Source organism: Cinclus cinclus, chromosome 14 (genome assembly GCF_963662255.1).
Source record: "Cinclus cinclus chromosome 14, bCinCin1.1, whole genome shotgun sequence".
NCBI classification, from domain to species: domain Eukaryota; kingdom Metazoa; phylum Chordata; class Aves; order Passeriformes; family Cinclidae; genus Cinclus; species Cinclus cinclus.
In genome coordinates this window covers 1,501,435-1,514,646 of record NC_085059.1, presented here as the reverse complement: position 1 = coordinate 1,514,646, position 13,212 = coordinate 1,501,435, and the positions used below count along the sequence as shown (strand labels likewise).

General features: G+C 48.8%; 1 protein-coding gene across 2 annotated transcripts in view; it reads left to right on the top strand.

The window, feature by feature from the left end:
* The window catches only part of FBXW11 (F-box and WD repeat domain containing 11), a 56,715-nt gene extending 43,996 nt beyond the window's left edge, over positions 1–12,719 (top strand). For both annotated transcript variants that reach the window (XM_062502046.1, XM_062502047.1), the window contains 8 exons: positions 2,470–2,607; positions 3,128–3,246; positions 4,017–4,266; positions 5,220–5,338; positions 5,842–5,952; positions 7,189–7,267; positions 8,692–8,880; positions 11,660–12,719. In XM_062502046.1, coding sequence (XP_062358030.1) covers positions 2,470–2,607; positions 3,128–3,246; positions 4,017–4,266; positions 5,220–5,338; positions 5,842–5,952; positions 7,189–7,267; positions 8,692–8,853 — 978 coding nt within the window. In that variant the 3' untranslated portion in view covers positions 8,854–8,880; positions 11,660–12,719. The remainder of the gene's footprint in view (positions 1–2,469; positions 2,608–3,127; positions 3,247–4,016; positions 4,267–5,219; positions 5,339–5,841; positions 5,953–7,188; positions 7,268–8,691; positions 8,881–11,659) is intronic.
* The last annotated feature ends 493 nt before the right edge of the window (positions 12,720–13,212 follow it).

Below are 13,212 nucleotides of genomic sequence, written 5' to 3'. Positions count from 1 at the left end.
CTTCCAGGAGGGTGCAGAGCAAGAGTTTCACTCCCTGCACCATGGAGCAGTGACCAGAAATTCCCCGCAGCAGAAGCTTTCATGTGGTTGCCATTAGCCATGTTCCTCTCGGAGGGTCCTGCAGTTGCCCACCCACTCAGTCTGTTCAGGCATCCCGAATGTTATTTCTCTGGATGTTCACATCTGTTTTCACTCTGCTGCCCAGGGAAGTGCTGCTGTACATTCTGTGTGTCATGGCTGCTTTCCCAGCATCCCAAGAATTAAGGCAGCATTGAGAGGATTTTACAAGTTCTCCAAAATCAGGCACAGTTTTCCCACAGTAGCCATACCACATAATGGCTACATGGAATGACATCTCCTCACAGAACTGAAATGTGCACCTGTATGTGCCTTACTGCCCTCACAGAGATACACCAGACTTTAATTCCCTTTATCTGAAGCCAGCATTTTCTTATGGGGAGCAGCTGGAGTAGCTTCCTGCAGTGAACCTGTGAGAGTGGAGCCAGCTCAGGTCCCCAGTGCCTGGTGAGCAAACTCCCACTGTGTGCTGCGGTGTTTGGGAAACTGTGACCAGCAGCATTGCTGGTTTGGGGGTTCCCATGGGAAGCTGTGACCAGCAGCATTTCTGGTTTGGGGGTTCCCAGTGTATTCTGGAGCTGCTGGGAGTGGCTGTCACAGGAAGCTGAAGTGTGGAAGGGCTCACAGAGCTCTGACAGCTCCTCTGGCACATGCTGCAAGCTCAAAGCAGACCTTTTCAAGAACAGGGCTTTGGGGAAGCTCTCCCTTAGGACTATTCAGAACAGAGTATACGAACATAAATAGTTTCTAAACTATTTAAGTTGGCTGACTGGGGTCTCTGATGCCTGTGTCTCCAGTGTAACTATTGCATATTTAACTCTGCTGCCTTCTGATCCAGAATTGTGTTGGTTCCCGCTGTTAATGCCTGCAATCCTCTCCTGGTTCTGAGGGTCAGAGGAGTTGATGAGTTGCACTTGTGCCCTCCTAGCCCAATGAGATAAATCTTGGGAATTCCGTGTCATTGCCTCCCTTCAGCCCTGCACTCCATGCTGAGCAAGGAGATGAGCTGGGCTGATCTCTCCTGGGCAGTGTTCCCAGGAGACCTGATCCTAAACTGATTCCTCACTGTTCTGATTTCATTGGCTTCACCACCAAACTGGAGGGGGATGAGGGATCTGTCAGCTGCTCCTCTAGAAGTATCTCTTCATATTTGTGATGTAGACCAATTCCTGGGGCACATCAGGTTTGTGTTAGGACTGGGTGTAATTCTCTCCAAATTGCATAATGGGAGATGATTGAAGGAGCAAACACATGGAAAACAAAGTGGAAAGTCAGTTTTCCCTTGAAGCAGACGTGTTTTCCTGGAATTGGGATGTCACAGTTACACTCCACTTCTGTCTTTACTGAGGGTTCAGTCAGTTTTAATCTTGGAGGAGCTGCAGAGGTGCCTGCTACTGCTTTGGAAGTAAGGATTGCTTAATAAATAACTCTTTTCCAAACAAACTGCCAGTCTGTCAGCTTCTACCCAGCTTTCCATGCATTATTTGGGGAGAATCCCAGGGAAAAAGCTGAACAGATGGCCTGTTCTGATGAGACATCCCAGCCTGCCCAGGTGCTGCAGGTGTTAGCCTGGACTTCTGGGCACACATTCTCTTACAGTTGTGTTAGGATCCTCCTGTCCAAAACCCCACATTTTTTTGAATCTAGCATCTGTTTTCCAACAAGGAATAAAGCTGATTAAGACCTGAAAATCATGCTGGTTCTGCTGTGAAATAGTTTGCAGCTTTTTAAGGCGTGTCAGGTCTCTCTCCTTAAAAATACCTCTCAGAATGAAACTGTTGAGAATGATTCTTCCACAGATTTCAAGTGGGGGGAGGAAAGAAAATTTTGGTTATTTGAAACCTTATAGTTCCTGCCGAGCTTTATTTTGATCAGGATTTTAGGTACTTTCAGGAAGGTTTTATATCTCAAAACCTCTTTACAAGGTGTGTGAGTACAACTAATGGGTGATATGGCTCGGTAGGGGAAGGGGAATTCCTTCACCCACGTGCTGGACTCAGCAGTTCTGTAGTGTTAGTCACCCAGGTGAGGCTGGACAAGGCACCAAGTGAGCTCCTGGTCTCATCTTTGCAGCTTTTGTTGGTTGGTCACATAAATATGGGAGGAAAGGGTTCTGGAGTGTATCTCTGTAATGTCTCCTTGGGAAATCCTCGTTAAGGCTGGTGACCATGATTTTCTCCATAAACACAAACATAAATCTTTGTCATGACAGATGACAGAAGTGCTAATGGTAATTCATTGTGGTTTGTGTGTATTTATTGGGAGCAGGAGAAGAGATTGGTTTTCTGTCCTTCAGATTCAAGGATGGTGTGTGTGAATGTGGGAAGCTGGGGGTGTGGGACAGTCCTGCTGCAACCTGAGGTCCAACTCCTGTTTTTGCCCTCTGGTCAGACTATAGAATCCAACTGGAGGTGCGGGAGGCACAACTTGCAAAGGATCCAGTGCCGCTCTGAGAACAGCAAAGGGGTTTACTGTTTACAGTATGATGATGAGAAGATCATCAGTGGCCTGCGAGATAACTCCATTAAGGTGAGACTCCCTTGGTCCTTGCCCTGCTCTGAGTGGGGCTCTACCCTGGCAGCTGCCTGTGTTTCCCTGGTCTCTCTTCATGGGACAGTGGCTGCATGTGCTTGCTGAGCCTGGCAGAGTCCTCTCCTGCACTCTGCTCTGGAAGCGGGGGGCACTGCCAGGGGTCACATCCATTAACTCCCTGAAATCAGAGTTCCTCAGGAGGGGGGAGGTCTCTGTATGCCACTGGCCTTGCCTGTGGCTGTTTCACTGCCAGGGCTTTGCTGCCATGCTCATCCTCCCTGGCACTTCCTTTGGCCAGACAGGATTTGATCTCCTTGTGGTGCTTGGTTATTTCACTGTTCTCTCAAAAACTTTCATCAAGACTTCCTAAAGCTGAAGGGGAGGACAAGTCCCACTGATGGCACAGACTCACCCCTCATGGAGTCTTCTTTTCCTCCTTCACAGCTGTGACCATGTTCAAGTCTTGGATCCATGTTCTTGATGTTGATAAGCTATTTGCCCTTCTTGTTTCTAACAGATTTGGGACAAAACAAGCTTGGAATGTTTGAAAGTATTAACGGGGCATACTGGCTCAGTTCTTTGTCTGCAGTATGATGAAAGAGTTATTGTAACTGGATCTTCAGATTCTACAGTAAGGTGAGTGTTAGGTTCTTGCACAAAAATGATTTGAGTATCAGGGCTGGGAATGTTTTCAATAATATCTAAATATCAGAAAACATCCCTAAGATGAATGTGATATTTGTATTCCAGAAGCAAGATACTCATACTTGGCAAAGCATCATATTAAATAGATTTTTTTCCAAAACTGTTTTGTTCTTTTAGCATTAGGAATTTTGAAGGAATACAACCTAGAGATTGAAGGCATATCCTGATATTTCAGAGTGGCTGATGGCCAACTGTACATTAATTTCTTCAGTTAGGGTTTCTTTGAGTGCCCTCTGACACGTTGTGGTTGTGACTGTTATTGAGAGGGTATTGAGTACATGTGGAGCACTGCCAGGGGAGATACAGGTTGGATATTAGGAAAAAGTTTTTCACAGAGAGAGTGATAAAGTACTGGAATGGTCTGCCTTGGGGAGGTGGTGGAGTCACCATCCCTGGATGTGTTAAAAAGACTGGATGTGGCACTTGGTGCCATGGTTTAGTTGAGGTGTTAGGGCACGGGTTGGACTTGGTGATCTTGAAGGTCTCTTCCAACCCAGTCATTCTGTGATTCTGTGAATTCTGTGACTGCAGCTGTGCTGGCAGGGAGGGCCCTTCCAGCACCCAGCCCTGCCAGGGCTTAGCCAGCAGAGCGCTCCCTGGAGGCTGGGGCAGGCTCGTGTGTGTTCCCAGCCGCAGAGCCGTCCCTCCCGTGGGATTTCCCTGGGGACGCTGCCGAGGGCTAACAGCGCTGTGTCCCGCAGGGTGTGGGACGTGAACACGGGCGAGGTTCTGAACACGCTGATCCACCACAACGAGGCCGTGCTGCACCTGAGGTTCAGCAATGGGCTGATGGTGACGTGCTCCAAGGACAGGTCCATCGCTGTGTGGGACATGGCCTCCCCCACGGACATCACCCTGCGCCGCGTGCTCGTGGGGCACCGCGCCGCCGTCAACGTGGTGGACTTCGACGACAAGTACATCGTGTCAGCCTCGGGGGACAGGACCATCAAGGTGGGTGGCACAGCTCTGCCCCGGGCATCCCTGCTGTCTCTGGTGGTGACTTCGGGCACGCAGCTGCGCTGGAGTGTTCTCGTGGCTTCTGCTGGATGACTGCAGAAGAGCAAAGCCCGTTGCCAGTTGAGCTCTCTGTCTCGAGATCAGTTGCTTTGTTAAATGTTGCACATCCTGTACCTTTTTCCAGTGGTATTTTTAATTTCACTTGGCAGTTGTGTCCAGACATGAAATTCCTCAGCGGTGCCTTTCCTCACCACCCCTGCCCAGCAGCTCAGCCAGGCTGTGCCATGTTTGAGGGGTTCAGAGGCTGGATTTGAAGGCTGTTACATACCAGAAGATTTGAGTTCCCCAGAGTGCACTAATATAACAAAGGCATTTCTACCCTGCCCTCTCTGAACCAGAGCTGCCTTAGCCTGGGCCAAGAAGTTTTTAGCAGTTCTGTGTCCAAACCTCTGCCAGAGATCCTGCTTCACTCTGTGTTGGAAAATGAATCACTTGATACTCTTCATTACAACTTCAATTACAGTTCATTAAAAATGGGCAAAATTGATTGAATCCTTTAATGGTGAGGCCAAGCTTAAAGCCCATTTAGACCTTCTGTTTGTGAGAGCTTCCTTGTAATTTCTTCGGTTAAAAAAAAAGACTTTTGTGTTTGATAACTCTAGTTTTAAAAATTATTTTTAACTTACGAAGTGTAATCAAATTTTTGAAATCATTTGGGGCAGTCTCTGCCACCTGAAAATACTTTAGATACAACCCCCAGCTCTTGTCGTGCCACAGCAGTGCCAGCGGCTCTGTCCCTGCTGGCCCCGGACCCTGCTCTTTGCCTCTGAAGATGCTCTGTGGGTTCCCACTCCTCTGCCGTGGTCAGGCCTGTCTGTGTGTGAGTTGCTGTGCAGCGCAGGAGCCCGGTTTGGTGCAGCTCTCAGGGGTGTGTCCCGTGTCCCCAGGTGTGGAGCACCAGCACGTGCGAGTTCGTGCGGACGCTGAACGGGCACAAGCGCGGCATCGCCTGCCTGCAGTACCGGGACCGCCTGGTGGTCAGCGGCTCCTCGGACAACACCATCAGGTGGGTGCCACAGCTGCCGCAGGGATTTCTGTCCTGGAAACACCGTTTCCCTCAACTCTGCTGCTGCAAAACCTCCTTGGCTTGGCTGGCCGTTGGAGCAGATGGTTTATGAATGGGGCTTAGCTCAGTGTGGGAGGAAACATTTCACAGCCGAGTGAAAGAGGGGGACACTGAGGTTTCAGAGTGAGCAAAACTTCTTACCTACTGCTCTGTCACATTGTCATCTGCTTGGAGAGGTGGGGGAGACATTGCTCCCTGGTTTTCTTATTTTCGGAACTTCTAATCAATGGTTTGCAGAGAATAGAGAACACTTAGTTAGAATTTCCCAGAACAACACATATCTGAGCTTTGCTTGCACGTGATTTTGAATGATGACATTAATTTGGATATGTGTACTGCAGCGGCTCTGAGTGACACCTTTTTAAGCAAATTACACACCTGCCACAGCAAAGCAAGCAGTAACCCTGGTGTGGGAATCAGCCTTTCTCCTGTGCTCTCCCCAGGCTCTGGGACATTGAATGTGGTGCCTGTTTAAGAGTCTTGGAAGGCCATGAAGAGCTGGTTCGGTGCATCAGGTTCGACAACAAGAGGATTGTTAGTGGAGCCTACGATGGGTACGTCTGAAAGCACTTCCTAAAATTTAGCCTTTCTCTTGTGGGGCTTTCAAGAGTTTGCAGAGCATTTCTGTGGGGCTGGGGGCAGGACTCCTCTCCAGAGCAGCCCTGGCTTGCTCAGTGTCTGCAGTGCATTGTGGATTCATGGCAGTTACACCAATCTCCAAATTCTCCATTTCTGTCTCTGCTTGAAGAGCTACTGAAAGCAATTCTGGATCTGGGTTTGGCTATTGCCTTTTATTTGGGCTCAGTGTCTGCCTGGGCTTGGTGGGCCTAGCTTCATTCCCACATGGCAGAGGGGTCTGTGTGTGCATTGTTGTCTTGGTTTGAAAGACAGGTGTTTGCCAAGGAAAGCAGAAGCTTCCCCTTGGACTGAAAAAAAATTGTGATTCTTCCGATTATTATAATTTTGGAATTAAGAGAGCTCTCAGGCAAAGATATGGGGGTAGGAATAACAGTTCTTTACTAGTGTATCTAACACGACAAACAAGAACAACAGCTATGAAATTACCCACAAACAGAACAGTAACTCAGTCCCAGTGTTTTTTGGCTGCAGGCACCTTTTCCCTGAGCTGCAGTTCCCGGTGCTGGGGGCGGGCAGGTCCCGCAGAGCTGCAGGAGGGCTGGGGGTGATGGCAGCGCTGTCCCAGGGGGAGAGAGAGATGGAGAGAGAGCCCTCCGCTCACGGTGTGGGTCCTGGTGCTCAGCAGAGTGCTGGATGGTGGCAGGTTACAGTGAGAAGGCAGCAGGGCAGGGTCCGATGATGGTTTCCCGACGCTGGGATGGCAGAGATGGAGGAGAGGCAGCGATCGTCCTTCTCGTCCGAACTCCGCGGGGGAAATGGGCTGAGCCAGAGCCTTCCGCTTCCTCTTCTGGATGTTTGAATCTCGCGGGGTTCCCTCTTCCCTCCCCTCCCGTCCCCTCCCCCTTGTCATCAGGGCCCAGTCAACAGGTATCTTAGCATGGCAATGGGGAAAATTCCACAGAGGGAAAAAGGGAAAGAAACCAACCCCCAACAATTGTCAGTTTGTCTGTCACAGCCCTCACAGTGCCATCACTGCAGTGGCTGCTGCAAAGGAACACAAAACTACCTGGCTTTCACAAGATTGAGCATTAGTATTTCTCACAATGTGCTTGATCCTGAGGAAGTAGCTGTAGGGAAAAGCTGGCAAGCTTTCCAGGACTTTGGGTGTTATTTTCCATGTTTTTATAATGATGTACTTCTCTTACTTTCAGGAAAATTAAAGTTTGGGACTTGCAAGCTGCTCTTGACCCTCGTGCCCCAGCAAGTACATTATGCTTGCGTACGTTAGTGGTAAGTAAAAATTGATTAATTAATTAGAGGTGGTCTGGGGTGTTTTAGTGCATTACTGTGGGAGAGGTGGGAATGCCAGGATGGTTTATGAAGTCTAGAGTGCTTAAGAGTGAAGAAAAAATTGTCATACCCTGAATGATTTGAATCTTAATTGAAAGATCAGGTTTTTCTGGTTTGAGATTCTCAGACACTCTTAAAAGAGAAAAAAATCATCATGATATTGTATCAAATCACTCTGGTTATTGGTGTGTTTCCCTAATATCACTGTAGGGCTGGTTTTAAATTTCCTCTTATTAAAAAAGGGGCAAGAATCTTGTGAGCCTTTCCCAGGCTTTTCTCCTAACCCTTCCCTTTGGAAGGAAGAGCTGGGAAGGAGGAAGGGAGGCTGAGTCCAACAGATTACCACAGGAACTCTGAGCCCTTCAGAGGACTGTCACATTTAAAGCTTAAGTTGCTTAAGTTATATTTTTCTTTGCAATGAGGAGTTTGGCTTATGACAGCAGACTTAATTAAAAATAGATGGGGGAATGAATTCCTTGTTCTTTTCACCCAAATGTGTGTGGAACTTGACTTCAGGAGTCAGCCCTTAGCAGCTCAAGAGTCCTTGACTGTAGGTGATGCATGTGCTAGGCCTTTCCAACACCTGGAGAAGTGCTTGTGTGGCTGCAAATGCTTCTCCTTTTCCTTTCTCTTCAGCAGTCCTGGTGTACAGATGAGATTTAACTATTCTTGTATTTAGTTTTAGTGAAAAAGTTGCTTGTTTCTGTGTTCTGTGGGTATCCTGTATCTCAGGCTGGAGCTTGGGTTCACTCTGCCAGCTCGGGTTGGTTCTCCAATAAAGGCAGAGTCCTCACTTTACATTTAATGAAAATGGGTAAGCAGGACTAAGGGGGGGGGGGGGAGAGCCTTTTCTGGGCTCCTTGTGCCCCTTGGAGATTTGTTGGAAGAGCTGCTGGAGCATGTGCTGTCCTTACAGCAATGTTTGAATTCCTGGCTGGCACGTGAGCCCTGAGGATCTTCTCAGCAGGCTGGAGCTGTGATGTGCTCTTTGGGGCTGCACAAAAACACAATCAGCAGAGAATTCTGCAGGAGAAGGAGCCCTGGCAGAGCATCAGTGGCAGCCAGGGGCCAAAATTGCTTCTCCTTGGTGGACAGACAGCTTCCATCTGGAATAACGTCAGTCTGTGGCTGGGCTGGGCCCTTGAGGGAGGCTCAGGGTGCAGCTCTGGGTTTGGGAGCCGTGTGTTTTCTGTAAAGTGTGTACATACAAAAGCAGCTTTTCTTCAGTCTGTGTGGAATGATGAAGGTTTTTTAGTCAGCACAGCAGAGTTTGAACACACCTTGTGTGTCCAGATCCCTGTGTGATACCAGTGCACTGCAGTGTTTCCCTCTTGCCTTGCTGACTGCTTGCCTCTTGCCCACAGGAACATTCAGGACGTGTCTTTAGGCTCCAGTTTGATGAATTTCAGATCATTAGTAGTTCCCATGACGATACAATTCTGATTTGGGATTTCTTAAATGTGCCACCGAGTGCCCAGAACGAGACCCGCTCTCCATCTAGAACATACACCTACATCTCCAGATAACAGTCTGCACTTTACTGCCCTCACAAGGTAAGGCTCCCTCCCTGGCTGGAGCTGGGCAATGTCTGAAACCTCCCCTCTGCCTGCAGCTTGTCTTACTCAAACAAGCTGAGGTTTTCCTTGAGAAAATAAAACCTTTTAATGCCCCTTATTCCCCTATCTGGTGTTTATGTGGTCATGCTCCAGCATGTCCTGATGGTTTCCCCCTGCTGGAATCCCTCGTGGTTGTAACTGGGTGTTCAGTCATGATAGAGAGAGCTGTTGTGTATTCACATCATTGCTGGGAATTGAGGAGCCTTTGAGTATGGCACAGGCATTCCAGCTGGGCCAGGATGGGATGCTGGGAGCTCTCCATGTACCTGTGCAGGGATCTGAGCCTGGGACAGAAGCAGCAGCTCTGTGAGGAGCACAAGTGTCAGGGAGAGCTCTCATAGCTGTCTGAAACAGAGCCCAGAACTTGCTGGAGTTTGGGTCCCTTTCCCAGTCACTGCAGGCAGTGCTCAAAGCCCTTTGCTGGGAGTGTGGATTCTTCTCTCTATTGCTGCCAATAACTGCAGGTCAAACTACACCTCCCTGTGAGTGCTGGGGCTTGGGAACACAGGCAGTGCCTTCCAGAGCACAGCAGGCTGTGCCAGTGCTTCCCAGGAGCTGGAGACACCCCGGCAGGAGGGACTAGGAGTGACATTGCCCCAGCGGGCAGGATTCACTTCATTTGAAGTAGGTAATGAATGCTTTGTTTAAAACATGGTGTGGAAAGCCTTCCTGTAAGAAGGGATATTCCTTATCTCTCTGGATGCATTTGTCCCTGCTGTGGCAATATGTTCCTCAGATTGTTGGGCTCCTGCAGGGTCTGCCTGGGAAGCCCCTTCCCTTGTGGAGACACACTTTTGAGATGCTCCTGCTGAGAGATGATTTTCTTCCATCTCAGGAAGGGTTGGCTGCCTTCCCTGCTGCTGAACTCCTTTCCAAACAGCCAGGGCAGTGTCCTCTCTGGATCTGACACTGGCATCTGTTGGCACCTTGCTTTGCAGGGAGGGTCTGAGCCAGCAGTGTGCCATTGGCAGGCTGAGCTGCCCCTCAGTATTCCTGGCAGCAGGGCCTGGAATAAGGAACAGCTCTAATGCTGTGGACACGAGCCATGTGTAGAATCCCCCAGCCCAGCCTTCCCTTCACAGCAGGTTTAGGAACCCTGCTGCAGGGGGAGCTTAGTGAAACTCATGGACTGGCTCATCCTGCTGGGGTGGGACAGGGACACCTGGAAAGGCTGCATTTTATAAACAGGCTCCATGCACCTTCCAGTCCCGCATCAGTGCTCACTCCTGTTAACTAAAATGATCGTTTGAGATTGACACAATCTGGTTTTAAATTGCAGATTGGGCAGGGTTCTTTAAAAGTCACATAAAGTGTATCTTAAGCACAAAAGAAACACAATCACAGCCTGAGTTGGAAGGGACCCAGCAGGATCTGGCCCTGCCCAGACACCCCCAAATCCCCCCAGGCATCCCTGGAGCAGTGTCCAAACACTCCTGGAGCTCTGGCAGTGCCCATTCCCTGGGGGAGCCTGGACAGTGTCCTGCACCCTCTGGGGGAAGGAACTTCTTCCAAAATCCAGCCTGAGCCTATCTTGGCCCAGCTCCAGCCACTGCTCATGTCAGGAAATGAGGAGTGGTACAAAATTCCTGTCAGCTCCTTGGGCAGCACCATGCTGGTGTCACTTGGCCACGTGGCACACCCTGCTCTGTCTTTGGGTTTTGCCAGGGCAGTGGGAGACGCCTTTGGCAGGGGGTTCTGCTGCTCGTATCCTGCACTCCTGGCACTTGTGCACAGCTCAGGAGGCACAGCTGGGACCACGCAGCCCCCAGGTGCTGCTCTTGGGAATGACAGTCCCTTAACAGCTATTTCCTCTACTGCAGAGAAGCTGTGATGTCACTTTTTGACAGGTTTGTCTGACTTCAGAATCCAAAAACCCTAAATCTACATAAAATTCTGGCCAAACAGCTAATATTTCATCATGACATTTAATGAAACAGTTTTATAAGCTTTCAAGCATCACAGTCTTGTGAGTTTTGAAGCAGCCCTGCACACGTTTTTACAGGCTTTGCAATGTGAGGCTCTTCAAAGTGGATCAATTTTGACAGTCCTGGCAGTTGGCTGTGAGAGTTTTATTGCTTTCTCTTGAATTCCTGTTGTTTATTGTAACATGATAAAAATTGTTACCATATGATAGTCTAATATTCTGGTACTAAGCATTGGGCTGAGGGAAGGGAAGTCAAGGGGAAGTGCCTAAGGATGTTTTAACCTTTCATGGGAATGTCATATCAGAAGAGGGAGGTTCTCCTTAGTGTACAAGAGATGGTTTTGGGAAGTGGCAGGTAAAATCAAAGCTCAGATTTAATTACACTCAAACCGTACACTTCCTGCAAGCTGATAACAGAGCTATCAGGCTGGAAATGGGAATATTAAAGGATTTGAGGTTTTAGTCTGCTTTCCTAAAAGCTCCTTGTGTATTAAAGCAGCTGAACTTGCCTCCTGTGCAGAGTTCTGCAGGGAAGGAAGGATTCCAGGAAGGGAGGAAGGAGAGGAAGAAGGAAGGAAAATCCCCTGGAATTTGGGGTTGTGTCTGGGGCTTGGGGCTCTGTGTAAGGGAAGTGCCAAGGAGCAGAGGTATGCAGAACCTGGCTCCTGGTGCAGTGGGGCCAGAGCAGAGCCCAGAGCCCCTGGGGCAGCTGCCCTGGCTGTCCTGCCCCAGTGTCAGCTCCTGCAGTGCTCTGTGCCTCCTCTCACTTCACTTGTCTTTTGTCTTTTTCAGGGTTCCACAGTCTTGAACTACTGGATTTTTGGCTACTACATGCCTGAAGGTGATCGACAGCTAAAGTCAGAATTGGTTCTAGATGCTGTGTAGATGCAAAGCAGCACAATTCTGTATCTAAATTTCTTAATCTTTCCTGCTCTCAGTGGTCGTCTTTGAATTTGCTACAAATTCACTGACTTGGAGTAGATGAATTTCAGAAGCCTATCCTTCCCTGCTGTGAGAAATCCAAAGCTTCACATGTAAATTGTTGGTAGAAACTGAACTCTGATGGCTTGTTTTTCAGATATAAATCGGAAGTCAAGAAAGGACTTGGCCTAATTTATATTGCTTTGCACTTTTGTCTGACTTTAAAGGAAAAAAACGAAAAAACAAACATTCTCCAGTAAGATTTGGGTGCCAAACACATGCCCAGAATGTACAGAGCTTTGCTTTCCAGTCACCACTGTCCTTTAGGCCTTCCCCATGGCAAGTTCAGAGCCCCTTCTGTTCCATAGGTGTACGTTGGACTCTTAGAAATATTTCTGAGTTGCTCAGTAATATTTTTGGATTACAGTTTACTTGTTTCTGCACCAGTAATTTCTTTTAAATTAAAGATTCCCTGTAATTCAGGCTAGGTTATCTGAACTAGTTGTATAGCACTGTCTTTTCCTTTTGCCCTGTGCTCTGTACTCGCTGTCCTGCGCTCCCTGATGTTTGCTGTAGTCCTTCCTCCTCCTCCCTGTGTGCTTCCCTCATCTCAGATACTGTGTAAGCATGTAGATACCTTGTACATACAGCAGAGCCTTTGGTGCCAGCCTCGGGGTGTCCTGACACTACACACTAACACTCAGCATGGTGGCACTTGGCAGCAGGATGTCCTGACCCCTGGCACTGGTGGTGACACGATTGCCTAGACATTGTCTCTGCAAAAGGAGGTTTTCAGTATTCATTAGTTGGGTTTTTGTTTTGTTTCTTTTGGTTTCGTTTTTTTTGTTTGTTTGTTTGTTTTTTTAAGGGGAACTACGTATTTTAAAATGTAATTTCTAAACTTTTTAAAAATTAAAAACTGTTTAATTTATGTTCTGTATGTTATATTTTTGTGCCGCGGGATTTGCAGCTGTGTGTCTCTAACACCAGTGGGACCTCTCAGCCCCCACTGATGTCCTTGGTAGCATTAGCTTGGCTGCTCAGTGGAGAAGATACCATGGGCCAAAGTTCCATTATTTATGTTTGTGACACTTGCTGGTGGGGAGAGGAGCCCGTTCCAGTCCCTGCTCTGCTCCCTGTGCCCGTCCCAGGAGGATCAGCTGCAGTGTCCTGGCTCCTCAGGGCTGCTCCCTCAGTTCTCACGGTGTCTCCTGTGTGCTCACACAAAGTCCCCGTGGTCCTCGGGGCAGGAGGAGACCTGGAACAATGCAGAGGGAATTTCCAGCCCCGTGGCTGCTCAGTGGAGCCCTGGCTGTGCTGGGAGGGCAAGGCCGTGCTGCCATTCCCCTCCTCTGTCTGTCTGCCCTGCTCTGTGCTGGAGCAGCTCCTGCCTCTCTTGGCTCCTTGCCTTTCCCTGTGCAGTC